Below are 24,797 nucleotides of genomic sequence, written 5' to 3'. Positions count from 1 at the left end.
ATTTACAGAGCAAGTATACACACGCTCACCATCACTCACATGCTACTAATGTACAGAGCAGTTTACACACGCTCACCCCATCACTCACATGCTACTAATGTACAGAGCAGTTTACACACGCTCACACATCACTCACATGCTACAAATGTTACAGAGCAGTTTAACCACGCTCACCCATCACTCACATGCTACTAATGTACAGAGCAGTTTACACACGCTTCACCCATCACTCACATGCTACTAATGTACAGAGCAGTTTACAACGCTCACCCATCACTCACATGCTACTAATGTACAGAGCAGTTTTACACACGCTAACCCATCACTCACATGCTACTAATGTACAGAGGCAGTATCACACGCTCACCCATCACTCCACATGCTACTAAATGTACAGAGCAGTTTACACACGCTCACCCATCACTCACATGCTACTAATGTACAGAGCAGTTTATACACACGCTCACCCATCAATCACATGTACTAATGTAGCAGAGCAGTTTACCACGCTCACCCATCACTCACATGCTACTAATTGTACAGAGCAGTTTTACACACGCTCACCCATCACTCACATGCTACTAATGTACAGAGCAGTTTACACACGCTCACCCATCACTACATGCTACTAATTACAGAGCAGTTTACACACGCTCACCCATCACTCCACATGCTACTAATGTACAGAGCAAGTTTACACACGCTCACCATCAACTCACATGCTACTAATGTTACAGAGCAAGTTTTACATGCGCTCACCCATCACTCACATGCTACTAATGTACAGAGCAGTTTACACACGCTTACTCCATCACTCACATGCTACTAATTACAGAGCAGTTTACACATGCTCACCATCACTCACATGCTACTAATGTACAGAGCAGTTTACACACGCTACCCATCACTCACATGCTACTAATGTAAGAGCAGTTTAACACACGCTCACCCATCACTCACATGCTACTAAATTTACAGAGCAGTTTACACACGCTCACCCATCACTCACATGCTACTAATGTACAGAGCAGTATACACACGCTCACCCATCACTCACATGCTACTAATTTACAGAGCAGTTTACACACGCTCACCATCACTCACATGCTACTAATGTACAGAGCAGTTACCACGCTACCATGCACTCACATGCTACTAATGTACAGAGCAGTTTACACACGCTTCACCCATCACTCACATGCTACTAATTACAGAGCAGTTTACACACGCTCACCAGCCCATCACTCACATGCTACTAATTACAGAGCAGTTTAACACACCTCACGCCATCACTCACATGCTACTAATGTACAGAGCAGTTTACACACGCTCACCCATCACTCACATGCTACTAATGTACAGAGCAGTTTACATGCGCTCACCCATCACTCACATGCTACTAATGTACAGAGCAGTTTACAACCGCTCACCCATCACTCACATGCTACTATTTACAGAGCAGTTTACACACGCTCACCCATCACTCACATGCTACTAATGTACAGAGCAGTTTACACATGCTCACCATCACTCACATGCTACTAATGTACAGAGCAGTTTACAGCCGCTCACCCATCACTCACATGCTACTAATTACAGAGCAGTTTACACGCTCACCCATCACTCACATGCTACTATGTACAGAGCAGTTTACCCGCTCACCCATCACTCACATGCTACTAATGTACAGAGCAGTTTACACCGCTCCCATCACTCACATGCTACTAATGTACAGAGCAGTTACACACGCTCCCCATCACTCACATGCTACTAAGTACAGAGCAGTTTACACACGCTCACCCATCACTACATGCTACTAATGTACAGAGCAGTTTACAACCGCTCACCCATCACTCACATGCTACTAATTACAGAGCAGTTTCTTCGTGAGGTATCTCTACCTGAAAATACATGATCTAAGTGATTGCTAGTAGGTATTCAGCAGTCATAAAAGTATGCTTTATTTACTTTGAAGAACTAATAAAATAGTGATTTTGTCAAGACCGCATAGACAGCAGCTCTATAGAGATGAGATGATGACTTGGAATGAAATAAATAAGTCAGCAAATAAAAAACAAATGTATTATACAGTGGGGCAAAAAAGTATTTAGTCAGCCATCAATTGTGCAAGTTCTTCCCACTTAAAAATATGAGAGGCCTGTAATTTTCATCAATGGTATAGTTCAACTATGACAGACAAAATGAGGAAAAGAAATCCAGAAAATCACATTGTAGGATTTTTAATGAATTTATTTGCAAATTATGGTGGAAAATAAGTATTTGGTCACCTACAAACAAGCAAGATTTCTGGCTCTCACAGACCTGCAAACTTCTTCTTTAAGAGGCTCCTCTGTCCTCCACTCGTTACCTGTATTAATGGCACCTGTTTGAACTTGTTATCAGTATAAAAGACATCCTGTCACAACCTCAAACAGTCACACTCCAAACTCCACTATGGCCAAGACCAAAGAGCTGGCAAAGGACACCAGAAACAAAATTGTAGACCTGCACCAGGCTGGGAAGACTGAATCTGCAATAGGTAAGCAGCTTGGTTTGAAGAAATCAACTGTGGGAGCAATTATTAGGAAATGGAAGACATACAAGACACTGATAATCTCCCTCGATCTGGGGCTCCACGCAAGATCTCACCCCGTGGGGTCAAAATTATCACAAGAACGGTGAGCAAAAAATCCCAGAAACCACACGGGGGGACCTAGTGAATGACCTGCAGAGAGCTTGGACCAAAGTAAACAAAGCCTACCATCAGTAACACACTACGCCGCCAGGGACTCAAATCCTGCAGTGCCAGACGTGTCCTCCTGCTTAAGCCAGTACATGTCCAGGCCCGTCTGAAGTTTGCTAGAGAGCATTTGGATGATCCAGAAGAAAGATTGGGAGAATGTCATAATGGTCAGATGAAACAAAAATATAACTTTTTGGTAAAAACTCAACTCGTCGTGTTTGGAGGACAAAGAATGCTGAGTTGCATCCAAAGAACACCATACCTACTGTGAAGCATGGGGGTGGAAACATCATGCTTTGGGGCTGTTTTTCTGCAAAGGGACCAGGACGACTGATCCGTGTAAAGGACAGAATGAATGGGGCCATGTATCGTGAGATTTTGAGTGAAAACCTCCTTCCATCAGCAAGGGCATTGGAAGATGAACCGTGGCTGGGTCTTTCAGCATGACAATGATCCCAAACACACCGCCCGCCCGGGCAACGAAGGAGTGGCTTCGTAAGAAGCATTTCAAGGTCCTGGAGTGGCCTAGCCAGTCTCCAGATCCAACCCCATAGAAAATCTTTGGAGGGAGTTGAAAGTCCGTGTTGCCCAGCAACACAGCCCCAAAACATCACTGCTCTAGAGGAGATCTGCATGGAGGAATGGGCCAATACCAGCAACAGTGTGTGAAAACCTTGTGAAGACTTACAGAAAACGTTGACCTCTGTCATTGCCAACAAAGGGTATATAACAAAGTATTGAGAAACTTTTGTTATTGACCAAATAACTTATTTTCCACCATAATTTGCAAATAAATTCATAAAAAAATCCTACAATGTGATTTTCTGGATTTTATTTCCTAATATTTGTCTGTCATAGTTGAAAGTGTACCTATGATGAAAATTACAGGCCTCTCATCTTTTTAAGTGGGAGAACTTGCACAATTGGTTGCTGACTAAATACTTTTTTGCCCCACTGTATACAACAACTGAAATATTTTATTAAAAAAAGTAATGTTAATAAGTGATAAGCAGTAATGGGCAATCACTACCATCATGGGACTTTTATGAATTGTTTTATAATGTGTTGTTATAGATTCAACCCAACATAATGCTTCACATAGAGCATTTCATGTTTAAAAAAAATGATTGGGCCTTCTGAGTGGCACAGGCGGTCTAAAGGCACTGCATCACATTGCTAGAGGTGTCACTACAGACCTGGGTTCGATCCCAGGCTGTAATCATAACTGGCCGTGATCGGGAGTCCTATAGGGCGGTGCACAATTGGCCCAGTGTCGTCCAGGTTAGGGGGGAGGTTTGGCCGGGGAGGGGGGCTTTACTTGGCTCATCGCGCTCTAGTGACTCCTTGTGGCAGGCCGGGCACCTGCAGGTTGACCTTGGTCGTCAGTTGAACGGTGTTTCCTTCCGATACATTGGTGCGCTGGCACCAATCTCTGTGATTGCCTGTTAACACAGGCGCAACACCACACCACACACACACACACACACAGAGTTTAATTATTGATCAACACCCGGAATCATCACAGCTCAAAGCTTGAACACAATCGACTCCTGCTTTAATACATGCTGAATGTCATTCTCTGTCTGTCATTTTTCTGTCCTCTTTTACTTTTTCTCTATTTTCTTTCCTTGTTTTTGCCATCATTTCTTTGTTTCCTGACATATTTCTGACGTGTATGGGTGGTGGGTGTAAAGCTGGGGAAACAGAAACACAGGAATGTTGTTGAGGAGCCCTCTTTAGACTTTGGACTTGTTGAGACTTGCTCCCTCCCAGGATGCAGGGAAATACCTTCACCACCAGAGCTACATTACACTCAGAGAGAATCACAGAGATCACACACACACACACGTTTCTTCAACACCTGCTACTATAATTTCACACCATACACACATTCTCACTGACAAAATTATAAATGAAGCTGTTTCTTGACAGAAGTGCTTAAATGCCATGTTTTCTGTGTTCCTATTGTAGGCTGTGTGTGTGTTGGTTTGGATTATGGTCCTTCTAATGTGAGATTGAACCATCAGAGTTTTGGTTTACAGTGTCAAGTAAAGTTAAAGTCACATGTGGATTGTGAGATATGTGAGAAGGGCGTTGTCTCAGCTCTGTTTTTCTCATTAGTAGGTTTAGGCCTATATCACAAATAGTTCCTGTTTGTTAAGGTGATCAGAATATCTTTATTTCTCATACACACCCATACTCTCACTCGCTAACTAAGAGTCACTCACTCACACACGCACACTCACTGACACACACACACACACACACACACACACACACACCACACACACACACGAATATACTCACTCACATAAATAATGGTGGTTGCACACGGGTGGCTGGTTGCCTTACTTGGGTGGACGGGCTCATTAGTAATGGCTGGAATGGAATTAATGGAATGGTATCAAACACATAAGAGTAAATACATATTTTTACCTTCGCCAAGAACACAAAATCTACTTAAGATTTCCCATCCTAGATCAAGCAAATACATTTTCTTTCCATAGTTGAGTTAAATGAACTGTTATTCACTATTAACCAGTATAACTTTGTTTAACATGTTATAACATAGAACCATTATTGTAAAATGAATAGCTCTATTGGTTGATAACCATTCCATTGACTCCATTCAGAACATTATTATGTGCCGTCCTCCCCTCAGCACCTCCTGTAATATACACACATGTTGGATACATACAGTACCAGTCAAAAAGTTTGGACACACCTACTCATTCAAGGGTTGTTCTTTATTTTTGTATTATTTTCTACAATGTAGAATAATAGTGAAAGACATTCAACTTTGAAATATCACATATGGAATCATGTAGTAACCAAAAAAGTGTTCAACAAATCAAAATATATATTATATTTGAGATTCTTCAAAGTAGCCACCCTTTGCCTTGATGACAGCTTTGCACACTCTTGGCATTTTTCAACCAGCTTCAACCTGCATGCTTTTCCAACTGTCTTGAAGGAGTTCCCACATATCCACAGCCTTGTTGGCTACTTTTCTTTCACTCTGGCGGTCCCAACTCACCCAAAACCATCTCAATTTGGTTGAGGTCAGATGATTGTGGAGGCCAGGTCATCTGATGCAGCACTCCATGCACTCTCCTTGGTCAAATAGCCCTTACACAGCCTGGAGGTGTGTTTTGGGTCATTGTCCTGTTGAAAAACAAATGATGGGATGGCGTATCGCTGTAGGAATGCTCTGATAGCCATGCTGGTTAAGTGTGCCGTGAATTCTAAATAAATCACTGACAGTGTTCACCAGAAAGCACCCCCAACCACACACCTCCTCCCTCCATGCTTCACAGTGGGGAACCACACATGAGGCGATCAATTCGTTCCACACAATACTCTTGGTTGGAACAAAAAAATCTCAAATTTGTCTCATTCAGACCAAGGACAGATTTTCACCGGTCCTAATGTCCATTGTCTCGTGTTTTCTTGGCCAAGCAAGTCTCTTCTTCTTATTGGTGGCCTTGAGTAGTGGTTTCTAGCAGCAATTTTACCAATGAAGGCCTGATTTTCACGCAGGTCTCCTTTGAACAGTTGATGTTTGAGATGTGTCCTGTTACTTGAACTCTGTGACGCATTTACTTTGGGCTTGCAATTTCTGAGGCTGGTAACTTCTAATGACTTTATCCTCTGCAGCAGAGGTAACTCTGGGTCTTCCTTTCCTGTGGGGTCCTCAATGAAGAGCCAAATTTTCAACCATAAGCGCTTGATGGTTTTTTGCAACTGCACTTGAAGAGCTGAAGCTCTGATATTTATTATAAATCAAGGAGTAAGGCAAAGGTAGGTCGGGGACAGGCAAAGAGTTATATACAGAGCAGTTTACACACGCTCACCCATCACTCACATGCTACTAATGTACAGAGCAGTTTCTTCGTGAGGTATCTCTACCTGAAAATACATGATCTAAGTGATTGCTAGTAGGTATTCAGCAGTCATAAAAGTATGCTTTATTTACTTTGAAGAACTAATAAAATAGTGATTTTGTCAGACCGCATAGACAGCAGCTCTATAGAGATGAGATGATGACTTGGAATGAAATAATAAAGTCAGCAAATAAAACAAATGTATTATACAGTGGGGCAAAAAAGTATTTAGTCAGCCATCAATTGTGCAAGTTCTCCCACTTAAAAATATGAGAGGCCTGTAATTTTCATCATAGGTATAGTTCAACTATGACAGACAAAATGAGGAAAAGAAATCCAGAAAATCACATTGTAGGATTTTTAATGAATTTATTTGCAAATTATGGTGGAAAATAAGTATTTGGTCACCTACAAACAAGCAAGATTTCTGGCTCTCACAGACCTGCGAAACTTCTTCTTTAAGAGGCTCCTCTGTCCTCCACTCGTTACCTGTATTAATGGCACCTGTTTGAACTTGTTATCAGTATAAAAGACACCTGTCCACAACCTCAAACAGTCACACTCCAAACTCCACTATGGCCAAACCAAAGAGCTGGCAAAGGACACCAGAAACAAAATTGTAGACCTGCACCAGGCTGGGAAGACTGAATCTGCAATAGGTAAGCAGCTTGGTTTGAAGAAATCAACTGTTGGGAGCAATTATTAGGAAATGGATGACAACAAGACCACTGATAATCTCCCTCGATCTGGGGCTCCACGCCAAGATCTCACCCCGTGGGGTCAAAATTATCACAAGAACGGTGAGCAAAAATCCCAGAACCACACGGGGGACCTAGTAATGACCTGCAGAGAGCTTGGACCAAAGTAACAAAGCCTACCATCAGTAACACACTACGCCGCCAGGGACTCAAATCCTGCAGTGCCAGACGTGTCCTCCTGCTTAAGCCAGTACATGTCCAGGCCCGTCTGAAGTTTGCTAGAGAGCATTTGGATGATCCAGAAGAAGATTGGGAGAATGTCATATGGTCAGATGAAACAAAATATAACTTTTTGGTAAAAAACTCAACTCGTCGTGTTTGGAGGACAAAGAATGCTTGAGTTGCATCCAAAGAACACCATACCTACTGTGAAGCATGGGGGTGGAAACATCTGCTTTGGGGCTGTTTTTCTGCAAAGGGACCAGGACGACTGATCCGTGTAAAGGACAGAATGAATGGGGCCATGTATCGTGAGATTTGAGTGAAAACCTCCTTCCATCAGCAAGGGCATTGAAGATGAAACGTGGCTGGGTCTTTCAGCATGACAATGATCCCAAACACACCGCCCGGGCAACGAAGAGTGGCTTCGTAAGAAGCATTTCAAGGTCCTGGAGTGGCCTAGCCAGTTCTCAGATCTCAACCCCATAGAAAATCTTTGGAGGGAGTTGAAAGTCCGTTGTGCCCAGCAACAGCCCCAAACATCACTGCCCTAGAGGAGATCTGCATGGAGGAATGGGCCAAAATACCAGCAACAGTGTGTGAAAACCTTGTGAAGACTTACAGAAAACGTTTGACCTCTGTCATTGCCAACAAAGGGATATAACAAAGTATTGAGAAACTTTTGTTATTGACCAAATACTTATTTTCCACCATAATTTGCAAATAAATTCAATAAAAAATCCTACAATGTGATTTTCTGGATTTTATTTCCTAATTTTGTCTGTCATAGTTGAAGTGTACCTATGATGAAAATTACAGGCCTCTCATCTTTTTAAGTGGGAGAACTTGCACAATTGGTTGCTGACTAAATACTTTTTTGCCCCACTGTATACAACAACTGAAATATTTTATTAAAATAAAGTAATGTTAATAAGTGATAAGCAGTAATGGGCAATCACTACCATCATGGGACTTTTATGAATTGTTTTATAATGTGTTGTTATAGCATTCAACCCACATAATGCATTTCACATAGAGCATTTCATGTTTAAAAAAAATGATTGGGCCTTCTGAGTGGCACAGCGGTCTAAGGCACTGCATCACAGTGCTAGAGGTGTCACTACAGACCTGGGTTCGATCCCAGGCTGTATCATAACTGGCCGTGATCGGGAGTYCTATAGGGCGGTGCACAATTGGCCCAGTGTCGTCCAGGTTAGGGGAGGGTTTGGCCGGGGAGGGGGGGCTTTACTTGGCTCATCGCGCTCTAGTGACTCCTTGTGGCAGGCCGGGCACCTGCAGGTTGACCTTGGTCGTCAGTTGAACGGTGTTTCCTTCCGATACATTGGTGCGGCTGGCACCAATCTCTGTGATTGCCTGGTAACACAGGCGCACACACACACACACACACACACACACACACAGAGTTTATTATTGATCAACACCCGGAATCATCACAGCTCAAAGCTTGAACACATCGACTCCTGCTTTAATACATGCTGAATGTCATTCCTCTGTCTGTCATTTTTCTGTCCTCTTTTACTTTTTCTCTATTTTCTTTCCTTGTTTTTGCCATCATTTCTTTGTTTCCTGACATATTTCTGACGTGTATGGGTGGTGGTGTAAAGCTGGGGAACAGAAACACAGGAATGTTGTTGAGGAGCCCTCTTTAGACTTTGGACTTGTTGAGACTTGCTCCCTCCCAGGATGCAGGGAAATACCTTCACCACCAGAGCTACATTACACTCAGAGAGAATCACAGAGATCACACACACACACACGTTCTTCAACACCTGCTACTATAATTTCACACCATACACACATTCTCACTGACAAAATTATAAATGAAGCTGTTCTTGACAGAAGTGCTTAAATGCCATGTTTTCTGTGTTCCTATTGTAGGCTGTGTGTGTGTTGGTTTGGATTAGGGTCCTTCTAATGTGAGATTGAACCATCAGAGTTTGGTTTACAGTGTCAGTAAAGTTAAAGTCACATGTGGATGTGAGATATGTGAGAAGGGCGTTGTCTCAGCTCTGTTTCTCATTAGTAGGTTTAGGCCTATATCACAAATAGTTCCTGTTTGTTAAGGTGACTCAGAATATCTTTATTTCTCATACACACCCATACTCTCACTCGCTAACTAGAGTCACTCACTCACACACGCACACTCACTGACACACACACACACACACACACACACACACACACACACACACACACACACACGAATATACTCACTCACATAAATAATGGCTGGTTGCACCACGGGTGGCTGGTTGCACCTTACTTGGGGTGGACGGGCTCATTAGTAATGGCTGGAATGGAATTAATGGAATGGTATCAAACACATAAGAGTAAATACATAGTTTTACCTTCGCCAAGAACACAAAATCTACTTAAGATTTTCCCATCCTAGATCAAGCAAATACATTTTCTTTCCATAGTTGAGTTAAATGAACTGTTATTCACTATTAACCAGTTATAACTTGTTAACTGTTATAACATAGAACCATTATTGTAAAATGAATAGCTCTATGTGGTTGATACCATTCCATTGACTCCATTCCAGACATTATTATGTGCCGTCCTCCCCTCAGCAGCCTCCTGTAATATACACACATGTGGATACATACAGTACCAGTCAAAAGTTTGGACACACCTACTCATTCAAGGGTTGTTCTTTATTTTTGTATTATTTTCTACAATGTAGAATAATAGTGAAGACATTCAACTTTGAAATATCACATATGGAATCATGTAGTAACCAAAAAAGTGTTCAACAAATCAAAATATATATTATATTTGAGATTCTTCAAAGTAGCCACCCTTTGCCTTGATGACAGCTTTGCACACTCTTGGCATTCTTTCAACCAGCTTCACCTGCAATGCTTTTCCAACTGTCTTGAAGGAGTTCCCACATATCCACAGCACTTGTTGGCTACTTTTCTTTCACTCTGCGGTCCAACTCACCCCAAACCATCTCAATTTGGTTGAGGTCAGATGATTGTGGAGGCCAGGTCATCTGATGCAGCACTCCATCACTCTCCTTGGTCAAATAGCCCTTACACAGCCTGGAGGTGTGTTTTGGGTCATTGTCCTGTTGAAAAACAAATGATGGGATGGCGTATCGCTGTAGAATGCTCTGATAGCCATGCTGGTTAAGTGTGCCGTGAATTCTAAATAAATCACTGACAGTGTCACCAGCAAAGCACCCCCAACCATCACACCTCCTCCTCCATGCTTCACAGTGGGAACCACACATGAGGCGATCATCCGTTCACATACTCTTGGTTGGAACAAAAAATCTCAAATTTGGTCTCATCAGACCAAAGGACAGATTTTCACCGGTCTAATGTCCATTGCTCGTGTTTCTTGGCCCAAGCAAGTCTCTTCTTCTTATTGGTGGCCTTGAGTAGTGGTTTCTATGCAGCAATTTTACCATGAAGGCCTGATTTCACGCAGTCTCCTTTGAACAGTTGATGTTGAGATGTGTCTGTTACTTGAACTCTGTGACGCATTTATTTGGGCTGCAATTTCTGAGGCTGGTAACTCTAATGACTTATCCTCTGCAGCAGAGGTAACTCTGGGTCTTCCTTTCCTGTGGCGGTCCTCATGAGAGCCAATTTCACCATAGCGCTTGATGGTTTTTGCAACTGCACTTGAAGAGCTGAGCTCTGATATTTATTATAATCCAAGGAGTAGGCAAAAGGTAGGTCGGGGACAGGCAAGAGTTCATATCCAGGTCAGAGTCCAAAACGGTACAGGGCAGCAGGCAGGCTCGAGGTCAAGCGCAGGCAGAATGGTCAGGCAGGCGAGCTCAGAGTCAGGACAGGCAAGGGTCAGAACCAGGAGGACGAGAAAAACAGACTGKGAAAAAACAGGAGCTAGGAGAAAAAACGCTGGTTGACTTGACAAACTGGCACAGACAGACAGAAAACACAGGTATAAATACAGGGAATAATGGGGAAGATGRGCGACACCTGGGAGGGGGGATGGAGACAAGCACAAGGACGGTTGAAACAGATCAGGTTGTGACACTTTTACCAAATAGGGCTATATTCTGTATACCACCCCTACCTTGTCAAAACACAACTGATTAGCTCAAACGCATTAAGAAGGAAAGAAATTCCACAAATGAACGTTTATCAAAGCAAACCTTTTATCAAAGCACACCACATGAAGCTGGTTGAGAGAATGCCAAGAGTCTGCAAAGCTCTCATCAAGGCAAAGGATAGCTACTTTGAAGAATCTCAAATCTTTTTTGGTTACTACATGATTCCATRTGTGTTATTTCATAGTTTTGATGTCTTCACTATTATTCTACAATGTAGAAAATTGTAAAATAAAGAAAAACCCTAAAATGAGTAGGTGTGTCCAAACTTTGACTCATGAAACAATTATCCACATTAGTAGCATGTGACTGATGCTGGTGGATGTGTGTGTATGCATGCGCGTGCCTGCGTGCGTGTGGTCATGTGTGCAAACCCCTCATAACAGATGGTGATGTTACTGAATCACGGCTGTCATGTGTGTATGAACAGGAGGCTGAGTGACGGACATGTCACTGCAAATATGTTGCCGTGGTTACATTCTGCTTGGCCATGTCTTTGAACAGGTGGCCCAGTGACACATCACCATGGCGCCCTTCTTGCGGATCGCCTTCAACTCCTACGACCTGGGTGTGCTGTCTCCGCTGACCCCTTCTGATCCCCCCTTCTGTGCCATCAAGATGAAGGAGGCCCTCACCACCGGTGATAATCTGACTATTACTGTAGTTATTACTGTGTTATAGTAGGACTATTTTAGTCCCATTGTCCCATAGAATCACATTGTAACCTGTAACCAGTGTGGTACAGATATGCACACAAGAGTATGAAAAACCAGTCTCTATCTAACTTATCTTTTTAACCTCTATCTAACTTGTCTCTCTCCTTCCCCCTCTTTCCCTCTCTCCCTCCTTCTCTCCAGAGCGTGGTAAGACCCTGGTTCAGAGGAAGCCCACCATGTTCCCAGCCTGGAAGGCCAGCTTCGACGCCCACATCTACGAGGGGCGTGTCCTGCAGGTGCTGCTGATGAAGACTGCYGAGGAGCCATTGGCCGAGGTCACAGTGGGCGTGTCCGTCCTTGCCGAGCGCTGCAAAAAGGGCAACGGCCGTGCTGAATTTTGGGTAAGAGGGCTGCAGTCGGATTCTCTACCGACCTGCCTGAATTATGTATCTAATTTACAGATGATTGTTTGTGTTCAGGTGGACCTGCAGCCCTCAGGGAAGGTGATGATGGCAGTACAGTTCTTCTTGGAGGGAGCAACTGATACAGGTGAGAGTCAGGAGACAAAGCCCACTTCTCCTCTTCTCATCCTCTACTTTTCCCTTCCTACCTGGCCTGTTTTGAATGTATCTTTTATGTCATGTTTGTCACACTGAACGCCTTCTGTCTGTTCCCTTGGTTCTCATCTGTTCTCACTGCACTTACTTCTTGAATACAGACAGATCAGACAGCACACACATTCTTGCAGTCATGTACAGGTCTTGTATATGAATCCCGGTTTTCTAAACATAGTTCTCGTTACTTGGCTTTCCTATATAAGGTTTTGCCTGTCTTCTCATACCAACAGTGGACCAAGCACTCCAAATGTTGTCCCTACTGTTCCTAACGCTACATTCATGTTTCTAAACTGTAGCGCTCCACTGATGCTTCTCTCCCTGTCACCCATAGAGGGCAAGCTGCCCACGAAGGAGGAGGAAGGGGGGCCCACCATAAACCGCAGGCGAGGAGCCATCAAACAGGCCAAGATCCACGAGGTCAAATGTCACGAGTTCATCGCCACCTTCTTCAGACAGCCCACCTTCTGCTCCGTCTGCAGAGAGTTTGTCTGGTCAGTTATTCAGTCTGTCCAGCCATCTGGCTCTTTACTCCTAGATCTAATATCTGTTAGCTTTATGCTAACAGAAGTGATTCAATATTTACAAGTTTTATTATCAGTTCCATTCACCTAATTTAAGTGGCAACGTCTTGGTCGGTCTACTTTATGCTGAGAGACTGAGTGGGGAGATAAGATTAGACAATGTCTTAGTAATCTCCTTCTATCTAYCTACCTTTAGACCTAGGGTTGTTGGCTCATTAAGCGGGTCAGAAATCCTGCATTGTGTGGAAATACCTGCACAACATTTAGCAGTGTATTTGCAAAATCAGTACAGCTTCCACTGCTAGTCATTTATTTTCAATTGCTGTAGTGTGTTGTGTTCTACTAGAATAGGTGGTGTCTGTAGAGACGGTGACAGAGTCTCCGTTTGCTGCTGTATAAACAGTGCTCACCTGTCAGCTACAGTCACAACCACAATTATTGGCAACCTGGATAAAGATTAGCAAAAAAGACTGTAAACTCTTAGAAAAAAGGGTTCCAAAAGAGTTCTTGTTTCCATAGGAGAACCCTTTTTGGTTCCAAGTAGAACCCTTTTGGGTTTCATGTGGAACCCTGGTAAGGGTTCTATGTGCAAACCAAAAGGGCACTTCAAAGGGTTCACCCTTTTACGGTAGCTTGTAGACAGCACCTTTTTTCTCTAAGAGTGTATAAAATAAACAGTATACAAATACTGAGCTATATTGTATGCTCAAAAAAAAAAACGAATACAACTGCTCTGAGAAAAAGATGGGTATCAAAATTATTGGCACCCGTTTTCAATACTTTGTGCACCCTCCCCTAGCAAAAATAACGGCACTTAGCCTTGTTCTATAATGTTTTATGAGATTGAAGAACACATTGGGAGGGATCTTAGACCATTCCTCCATACAGCATCTTTCCAGATCCTTGATATTCTTCGGTCTGCGCATATGGACTGCCCAACAAGGTCCCATGACCAGTTGAAGCAAAACAACTTCATTTGGAAGCAAAACAGCCTCATGTGGAAGCAAAACAGACCCATAACATCAATATACCATATTTTACAGTAGGCATGAGGTTATTTTCTGTATATGCATCCTTCTTTCAAGGCCAAACCCACCACTGGTGTGTGTGGCCAAAGAGCTCTATTTGTGTCTCATCTGACCATAGCACCCGGTTCGAATCCAAGTGCCAATGCCGTTTAACAAACTCTGGGCGTTTACATTTGTTGGTTGCTCTCAATAAGGCTTTTCTATGGCAACCCTTCCAAATAGTCTATTGGCATGGAGGTGGCGTCTAATTCTAGATTTGGAGACTTGGCAACCCCAGGATGCGACCTGTAATTCTCCAACTGTTGCCATTGGTCTTTTCTTTGACTCCCAAACCATCTTCCTCACTGTGCGTGGGGAMAAGATACACGTGGGTCCTCTTCCAGGCAAGTTTACCACTGTTCCAGGGGTTATAAACTTCTTCATTGTTTCCCTAATAGTGGTAAGCGGTATATTCGTTTTTTCAGTATGTTTTTTGTACACATTGCCTGATTTATGAAAGTCAAAAACCATTTGTCTCTTTTCATTAGCGAGTTCTTTGCCTATCCCCATGGTGATGGATGACAAATGGACCAACTTCTTTAACCCCAGTGAAACAGGAAGCCCTGAAAGGCCACAATATAGTTCCTTAAGCAGAAATGAACTTAAAACAAAGATGAATGTTAATGCAGATTCAATTTTGTTAGATTTTATTATAAGAATCGTTAGGGCTGCCAATAATTCTGCCAAGTATCTTTTTTATATTTTATTTTATGACTAAAAAAAAGGTTTTCTCTGAGCAATTGTATTAGTATGAAATAATATAATTTCCCCATATTTTTTGCATACAAAATAGCTCAGTATTTATGTTCTTTATTTTATACAGTCTTCTTTGCTCGTCTTTATCAAGGGTGCCAATAATTTTGGTCGTGACTGTACAGTATGTACTCCGTTCTCACTTTCTCCTTTCATCATCAGCACAGCACCTAATCATTAGGTGATCATCATCTTCACTGGCCCTCCATAATCTCTCACTCCTATACCTTTGTATTCTACAGGGGCCTCAACAAGCAAGGCTACAAGTGCAGACGTAAGTGTACAATAACATGGACAACCTACTGCTATACAAACCCATGCACACAACATCATAGATACACATTATAAACACTGTAGTTATGAACACTCCCACAACGCAGAGCAGACTACAGCACTACCAGTGACTTTCATACCTGCCTGAATGAATGGTGCTCACCTGCCAGCAATGTACTCCATATCCCTTCTCTCCCAGAATGCAATGCAGCCATCCATAAGAAATGCATCGACAAGATCATTGGCAGGTGTACGGGCACGGCCGCCAACAGCCGGGACACTGTGGTACGTTGGGACTACTTATTCATTCATTAATTAGGACATTTATTAATTTCCTTATTTACTTGTCCTGTGTCAGTCCAAAGTGGAGTTTTCTCCCTCTCCCTGCAACCGTGAGTGTGAGTGTCATTCCAGTTTATCTAATCTGTTTAGTTAGACTATTACATGTTATACACTGATTATACAAAACATGAACTACACCTGCTCTTTCCGTGACATAGCCTTCACCTGGTCAGTCTATGATCCCTTATTGATGTAACTTGGTAAATCTATTTCAGTGTAGATGAAAGGGAGAAGACAGGTTAAAGATGGATTTTTAAGCCTTGAGACAGTTGAGACATTGATTGTGTATGTGTGCCATTCAGAGAGTGAATTGGAAAAACAAATACATGCAAGTGCCTTTGAACGGGGTATGGTAGTAATCAAATTTTAATCAATCAAATGTATTTATGAAGCCCTTTTTACATCAGCCGATGTCACAAAGTGCTGTACAGAAACCCAGCCTAAAACTCCAAGCAGCARGCAATGCAGATGTAGAAGCACGGTGGCTAGGAAAAACTCCCTAGAAAGGCCAGAACCTAGGAAGAAACCTAGAGAGGAACCAGGCTCTGAGGGGTGGCCAGTCCTCTTCTGRCTGTGCCGGGTGGAGATTATAACAGAACATGGCCAAGATGTTCATATGTTCATAGATGACCAGCAGGGTCAGATAATAATAATCACAGTGGTTGTAGAGGGTGCAACAGGTCAGCACCTCAGGAGTAAATGTCAGTTGGCTTTTCATAGTCGATCATTCAGAGTTAGAGACAGTAGGTGCGGTAGAGAGAGAGAGTCCAAAACAGCAGGTCTGGGACAGGTAGCACGTCCAGTGAACAGGTCAGGGTTCCATAGCCGCAGGCAGAACAGTTGAAACTGGAGCAGCAGCATGACCAGGTGGACTGGGGACAGCAAGGAGTCATCAGGCCAGGTAGTCCTGAGGCATGGTCCTAGGGCTCAGGTCCTCCGAGAGAAAAGAGAGAGAGAGAGAAAAAGAGAGAGAATTAGAGGGAGCATACTTAAATTCACATAGGACACCGGATAAGACATGAGAAATACTCAAGATATAACAGACTAATCCTAGCCCCCCGACACATACACTATTGCAGCATAAATACTGGAAGCTGAGACAGGAGGRGTTGGTGCCAGGTGCACAGGTTTGTGTCAAGAACTGCRACGCGGCTGGGGTTTTCATGCTCAACATTTTCCTGTGTGTATCAAGAATGGTCCACCACCCAAAGGACATCCAGCCAACATCCCTTTGGAATGCTTTCGACACCTTGAGGGTGTACAGAGGGCAAAAGGGGGGATGCAACTCAATATTAGGGAGGTGTTCCTAATGTTTGGTATACTCAGTGTATATGACTATGGCCAGTTACTGTGTCTTGTAAAAGACTCACGTATGGCCTTGTGTCAATTGAGAAGTCAGTAGTTCTCAATGATCTCCTCAGGGACCCCAAGCCATTCCAGAGCTAGCACACCTGATTCAATTTGTTAATAAACACAATAATAAAACCTATGGATTTTTTACAATATGATATGGCTATTACACCAAAATAAATTAAAAACTCCCTGGTTCTACAAAGAATCTTTGAGTTTGAGAAAGGTTCTTTGTAGAACCATTCTCCATAAAAATAGGGTTCTATATAGCTCCAAAAAGAGTTGTAACCATAGCGGGATTTCCCAATCTCGGTCCTGCCCCCCCCCCTCCCCCCGGTGCACTTTTAGTTTCTTGCCCTCGCATTACACAGCTGATTCAATTAATCAAAGCTTGATGATTAGTTAATTATTTGAATCAGCTGTGTAGTGCACAGGCAAAAACAAAGATGTGCACCCAGGACCGAGTTTAGGAAACCCTGCTTTATAGAACGTTAGGAAAGGGTTCTTTATAGCACCATACAGATTATATTTAAAACCTTAAACATGGTTCTTTATAGAGCCTTCAACAAAAGGTTCCATATAGCACCAAAAAGTGTTCCGCTATGGTTACAGCCAAATAACAAATGGAACTATATAGAACCATTTGTTTTTAGTGTGTAGCTGTGATGCCATTAGCTGTCGAAGTGTCATAGGGTCAGAGTCCAAACTAGCAGGCATCAATCAGGTCTGCAACCAATCGGATGAGGTCCCCTCACATTCCAGTCAATATTAATCAATAGAGTGGACAAAAGAGCACAGATAACTGAGCTTAGTTACATTCAAAAGTGAGGGATTCTGCATTCACTCACACCTGAGGAGTGGTGAGAAGGGGCATGTTCTGAGTGAGAGAGGGGCTTAAATAAGGCCATCTGTAGACTGGAGATAGAGCAGGAGAGGAGACCAAGAGAAAGTGTGTCTGTCAGTCTGTGGCCTTCTAAGGAACCCCACTAACACTACTACAGGAAGCATCACACCACGGGATGCAAAACAAAAGGAGAGGGGGAGAGAGCATGGAAGGAGAGAGAGAGACAGAGAGAGAGAGAGGAAGAGAAATGGGGATGATGAGACAGGTGCGCAGGGCCATGAGGTACCCTCCCAGGCGGGTGTTTTGCCCCCAATTGGTACCGATGGATCTGGGTGTTGATGAATTGTGTGTGTGTCCATCACAGTTCCAGAAGGAGCGTTTTAAGATTGACATGCCACACCGCTTCAAGAACCACAACTACATGAGTCCTACCTTCTGTGACCACTGTGGCAGTCTGCTGTGGGGCCTGGTCAAACAGGGCCTCAAGTGTGAAGGTAGGGAGCTGTGTGTGTGTGCTGTGTCTGATGTGTTTGTGTTGTCATTGTATTTACCTATACAGTATAGTGTAACTCTTTCTATTCTCTTGTAGATTGTGCCATGAATGTGCATCATAAGTGTCAGGATAAAGTGGCCAACCTTTGTGGAATCAACCAGAAACTACTAGCTGAAGCACTTACTCAAGTCAGCCAGGTAAGTGAAAGAGTTTGTTGTGTGTATGTGCAAGCGAGCAGGCATATATGTATCTGTGCAAGAGTGCAGGCATGTGGTCTGTGTGTCCCGTGTATGTGGACGTATGTTCTTGCAAGCGATTGCAGCAAAAGCAGTCATCTCGCTGTGATGTTCTCAGATGGATTTAGAGCTCTCAACATGTAAAAATACATAATCATTTCGTGGAATTGAACAAGACCACTTTCTCTTGGTTACAGACAACCAAAATCAATATGTGCTTAAAGCTGAAGTTGCAACGAGTCAGCAGGCATTTCAATGGCGTCTCTGCGTCGCTCAGAGGACACTGGACAGACAATGCTCTGTCGTCAGTTATATGAAATGGTGCCAATTTTGTACTGTCACTAAGTATGATCATATTTATTATACAGTTATAAGACAGGTGAAATATTATAGTAAGTAATTTAGAATTAGATTGTTAGTATATTTAGAAAGAATTTCAATCATTTCAAGCCCTATTCCCCTACTTTTGTTCAATAGGGAAACAATCGTACATGATTTTTTATATTTTCATATTTTTCTCATATTTGTACTGTGAACTTGAGCTTGTGTCCTCAAAAGTGACTACACATCACCGATGTATACATTTTCTTTACCAGAAAGGTGAGATTTTAATCTTTCTGGCAGTATAAGAATTGTTTGTATTTATTATCAATCCCCATTAGCTGCTGCMAAGGCAGTAGCTACTCTTCCTGGGGTCCAGCAACATTGGGGCAGTTATACATTTGAAAAACATTACAATAAATTCATAACAGATTTCACAACATATTAAGTGTGTGCCCTCAGGCCTCTACTCTACTACCACTTATCTACAACACAAAATCTATGTGTAAGTGTGTGTATAGTGCGTATGTTATCATGTGTGTATGCATGTGTCTGTGCCTATGTTTGTGTTGCTTCAGAGTCCCCGCTGCTCCATAAGGTGTACTTTTAAATCACATTTTACTGCTTGCATGAGTTACTTGATGTGGAATAGAGTTCCATGTAGTCATGGCTCTATGTAGTACTGTGTGCCTCCCGTAGTCTGTTCTGTACTTGGGGACTGTGAAGATACCTCTGGTGGCATGTCTTGTGGGGTATGCATGGGTGTCCGAGCTGTGTGCCAGTAGTTTAAACAGATAGCTCGGTGCAGTCAACATGTCAATACCACTCACAAATACAAGTAGTAATGAAGTCATTCTTTCCTCCACTTTGAGCCAGGAGAGATTGACATGCATATTATTAATGTTAGCTCTCTGTGTACATCCAAAGGCCAGCCATGCTGCCCTGTTCTGAGCCAATTGCAATTTACCTAAGTCACTCTTTGTGGCACCTGAACACAACTGAACAGTAGTCCAGGTTTGACAAAACTAGGGCCTGTAGGACCTGCCTTGTTGATAGTGTTGTTAAGAAGGCACAGCAGCGCTTTATTATGGACAGACTTCTCCCCATCTTAGCTACTGTTGTATCAATATGTTTTGACCATGACAGTTTACAATCCAGGGTTACTCCAAGCAGTTTAGTCACCTCAACTTGCTCAATTTCCACATGATTCATTACAAGATTTAGTTGAGGTTTAGGGTTTAGTGAATGATTTGTCCCAAATACAATGCCTTTAGTTAGTACAGATTGAAAAAGTAACGGGCCTAGACAGCTGCCCTGGGGAATTCCTGATTCCCCTGGATTATGTTGGAGAGGCTTCCATTAAAGGACACCCTCTTTGTTCAGTTAGACAGGTAACTCTTTATCCACAATATAGCAGGGGGTGTAAAGCCATAACATATATGTTATGGCTCCCTTAAAGGGGTCCCCCACCCCCCCCTTTAAGGAACTCAGTCTGGCTTAACTTACTCTTGTTGAAATAGTAGAATGCACTAGGTGCAATTTTGAAATTGGTTAGCGCATCATCAGTTCCTCTTGTCATGTTAGTCATTGCATACCATAAGAGAGCTATTACTTGTCAGAAATGTCCAGATYAAGTTTGGTACAGCAAATTGGCCAGTGTTACCTAGTGTTGATTTTTCAGTGTGACATTTCTAGTGTTGATTCAGGAGTTGTTGTCTAGTGGACGGGTGGGGTGTTGGGGTTGAGATTTGGGTTAGTGGGGTTGGGGTTGGTGGTGGTGGCCCTTGCCCTTGCCCTGCCGGTGTAGGAAGTGGCCCCTTTTCCAGCACAGGTTGCAGCGGCGTGTAGAGATACAGTCTGAGGTGGGATGGATGTCTTTACAGATCTTACAGATGATGGCTGTGCAGGTTGCGGCCAGATGGCCCAGTTGGCCGCAGTTCCTGCATAGTTTGGGCATGCCGTAGTAGTGGACGGAGCACMTGTTGGTCCCAAGCGTGATGGTGCTGGGGAGGTTTTGGACTCCGCCCACTCCATTTGATCCGGACCAGCCATTTTTGTGCCCCAGTCCAGACATTGTTACCTTTCCTTCATCCATAAGCCCTTCAGGTGTCGGGTGGACCGTGGACTGGGGAGTCAGGTCGGGCCGCGGTCAAGCCACTGTTACCTTTCCWTCTTCCCCAGTCCTTCCGGGGTGTCGAGTGGTCATGGACTAGGGGAACAGCACCAGCCGCGGTAAAGCCACCAAATCAAATACAAGAGCGATAGATAGAAAAAGATGGTAGAGACAGGGATACAACCCCAGGACATCCCCACCACACAGGGTTGGGCATAATAAAGAGAAACCAGAGCTGTAAATAGTTAMATTTTAGGTCCATTTATTTGGTTATTTCAAAATTCATTACATGTTAAAATTTCAAATCAAATTCCAATTAATAAACAATTCAAACAACAATCTGAGGAGCAAGCAGCCATGGAAGGGTGCTCGAGACCCAGAGGTCAATTGTGTCAATCCCCTGTGGTCCGCTCGCTCCTGGTGAAGGTCTGGTGTTTGGTMCCTCCTCGTCTGGTGGTGGGACTGKYCAATTGGTTCTGGATTGGTGCTGGGACTGGTGCTGGATCTGCAGTGGGGAGGAATGACAACCTGAGGAGCAAGCAGGCACACAAGGGAGCCCTAGATCCAGGGGTCAGTGATGGCATTCCCCTGTTGTCCGATCGCTCTGGGTGAAGGTCGGATGTTTAGCTCYCCCTCCTCCCTCTTGTGGTGGTGGCTGGTTCCTGGTTGGTGCCGGTTCTGTGAGAGCGATAGTGGGAGGTAGGGGTAGAGAGAAATGGAGAGAGAGAGAGAAAGGGGGGGTTGGGAGTAGAGATTGTGTCCATCGGCCTTGGCTGGTTTGGAAAGTTTACCGACAAATTTGTTTCCATCAGACTTCACTCGCATAGAAAARTTGGATGGAAACGTGGTTAGTGTTGATTTAAGACTGAAKAATTTGCTGTGTGGATATGTCAGTGGTGAAAAGGAAAGTGTTTTTATTTGCTTCTCATCACCCTTTTGTAAACGTATTCTCTCTCCCTCTGTCGCCTATATGTCTTTCAGAAATCCTCCTCTCGGCGCTCAGACCCAACCYTACCTGACCCAGATATAGGGGTCTATGAGGAAGTCATTAGGAACTCCATTGGTGGTGTGGATGGTCAGTGTGTGTTTGATTTTATTAACATATTTGATGATGATGTTAAATTCACTGAAATCAAGTTGGTGTAAATTGTTTGAAGACAAATATGTTTTTATATATACCTTTACAGAAAAAAYACGATTTAACATGTGAAAACATGTGTTTTTGGAACATTTCACATGATCACTTGTGAAATTCGTGTGGTTTTTCCGTAAGGGTAATGTTAATTATAATAATGATGACGATAATGACGATTGGGATGATGACTTTATAATGACCTGTGTGGGTTCCCCAGATGGCCCCTCCTATGCTAGGCTGTGGGAGGGCTCAAGCCCTCACCCCCCATCTCGCCTCACCCACCTGACACGCATCAACGTAGACAACTTTGTCTTTCACAAGGTCCTGGGCAAGGGCAGCTTTGGCAAGGTAAGCCTGGTACAGCAGACAGTCAGGATCCTAAAGCACCACAGTTCACATACTGGACACCAGTAGACACAACAGACTTTATGGGAGAATATTACCATCAATATAATATTTAAATCAGGTTCACCCCTCTTCTTTTGTTTTCTCTTGTCTTCTTCTCTTCTTTCCTTTATTCTGTTCTTATCCTCTCATTTTATTCCCCCTACTGTCCCCCACCCTTCTCTCCCCAGGTCCTGCTGGCAGAGTTGAAAGGTCAGGGGGAGTGGTTTGCGGTGAAGGCTCTGAAGAAAGACGTAGTGCTGATGGATGATGATGTGGAGTGTACCATGGTGGAGAAGAGAGTCCTGGCCCTGGCCTGGGACAACCCCTTCCTCACACACCTCTACTCCACCTTCCAGTCCAAGGTACAGACTGTAGCCCTACACACACTCCTTGGTCCTCTTACTGTGTGTCATTCAGGCTATTTCAGCAACATATAGCAATGTGATGTGCTGAAGAGAAGCAAAAACACAACAGAAAGATTAGCCGTTGTTTTTTTCTGATTAGCATTAGCAAAAGATAAGTGTCTACAAAAGCTGTCCCCAATAAGAAGTGATTTAAACGCATAACAAACTCGCTTTCATAGCTTATTACACTACTACTGTACTAGGTACTATACATTATGTGTTATGATGCCTRACGTTGACTGTGTTGTCCACAGGAACACTTGTTCTTTGTCATGGAGTATCTGAATGGAGGAGACCTAATGTTCCATATTCAGGAGAAGGGACGCTTTGACCTCTACAGAGCAACGTGAGTTTCACCTGTCAGAAAGACTGATAGTGTATAGATTCAGATAGTTTGAGTGAGGTCAAATAGAGAGTAGGTACAGAGTCTCGTGGCTGTTGAGCACTTCTGAGTGTGTATCTGAAACTGGATGTTAAACTAACTGGTGCTCAGTTTGGGATTATGAAGATGTTCWGTCCTCGGGAGCCTGTATAGCCTCTGTGCTCAGGACAGGTGAGATGAGGAGACATTCACTTCGACACGGTTGCCAACGATACCTGATCCAGCATGGGATAGACAGTTTCAGAGAGAGAGAGAGAGATATTCACCCTCTCGCTGTATTAATCATTAACCAATGTTTGCACACCACACAAGCCGGCATCGAAGAATGGAGTCTTGGTTTGGTTTCTTGGACAGATTGGTAAACTGCTGAGTTTCCAATGAGTTTCACTATCTCAGAACATAATGAACCTGTTTATCTATTCACTGACTGACCCTAACCTCTTAACCCAGTGGCACAGACACAGTGGGCCACGACCAAAACACACAACAGTAAATACACACTGTTTCTTACAGAGTTGCCTCTTCACCATTTGGCATGTATTGTACGGTTCCATCAGACACACTGTGTGTGTGCGTGTGTGTGTGTGTGTGTGCATGTGCGTGTGTGTCTACATGCATATGTGTGTGCGTGCGTGCCCACATGAAAAACGGCTGCCTACATTGAGACCCAATCACTGGCCACTTTAATAAATGGATCACTAGTCACTTTATACAATGCACTCTAAATAATGCCACTTTAATAATGTTTACATATCTTACGTGACTAATATCACATGTAAACTCAGCAAAAAAAGAAACGTCCTCTCACTGTCAACTGCGTTTATTTTCAGCAAACTTAACATGTGTAAATATTTGTATGAACATAACAAGATTCAACAACTGAGACATAAACTGAACAAGTTCCACAGACATGTGACTAACAGAAATGGAATAATGTGTCCCTGAACAAAAGGGGGGTCAAAATCAAAAGTAACAGTCAGTATCTGGTGTGGCCACCAGCTGCATTAAGTACTGCAGTGCATCTCCTCCTCATGGACTGCACCAGATTTGCCAGTTCTTGCTGTGAGATGTTACCCCGCTATTCCACCAAGGCACCTGCAAGTTCCCGGACATTTCTGGGGGGAATAGCCCTAGCCCTCACCCTCCGATCCAACAGGTCCCAGACGTGCTCAATAGAATTGAGATCCGGGCTCTTCACTGGCCATGGCAGAACACTGACATTCCTGTCTTGCAGGAAATCACGCACAGAAC

General features: G+C 43.4%; 1 protein-coding gene across 1 annotated transcript in view; it reads left to right on the top strand.

Annotated features, from left to right (window-relative positions):
• Positions 1–24,797, top strand: part of prkcda (protein kinase C, delta a) — a 34,146-nt gene that overhangs the window by 3,694 nt on the left and 5,655 nt on the right. The window contains exons 2-13 of the mRNA XM_023991437.2: positions 12,157–12,292; positions 12,510–12,709; positions 12,788–12,857; positions 13,257–13,416; positions 15,509–15,540; positions 15,739–15,824; positions 18,440–18,569; positions 18,665–18,765; positions 22,220–22,313; positions 22,591–22,721; positions 22,949–23,122; positions 23,419–23,510. Coding sequence (XP_023847205.1) covers positions 12,178–12,292; positions 12,510–12,709; positions 12,788–12,857; positions 13,257–13,416; positions 15,509–15,540; positions 15,739–15,824; positions 18,440–18,569; positions 18,665–18,765; positions 22,220–22,313; positions 22,591–22,721; positions 22,949–23,122; positions 23,419–23,510 — 1,385 coding nt within the window. The 5' untranslated portion in view covers positions 12,157–12,177. The remainder of the gene's footprint in view (positions 1–12,156; positions 12,293–12,509; positions 12,710–12,787; positions 12,858–13,256; positions 13,417–15,508; positions 15,541–15,738; positions 15,825–18,439; positions 18,570–18,664; positions 18,766–22,219; positions 22,314–22,590; positions 22,722–22,948; positions 23,123–23,418; positions 23,511–24,797) is intronic.

This window comes from Salvelinus sp. IW2-2015, linkage group LG1, assembly GCF_002910315.2.
Source record: "Salvelinus sp. IW2-2015 linkage group LG1, ASM291031v2, whole genome shotgun sequence".
Taxonomy (NCBI): Eukaryota; Metazoa; Chordata; class Actinopteri; order Salmoniformes; family Salmonidae; genus Salvelinus; species Salvelinus sp. IW2-2015.
This window is presented reverse-complemented; position numbering and strand designations above follow the sequence as displayed.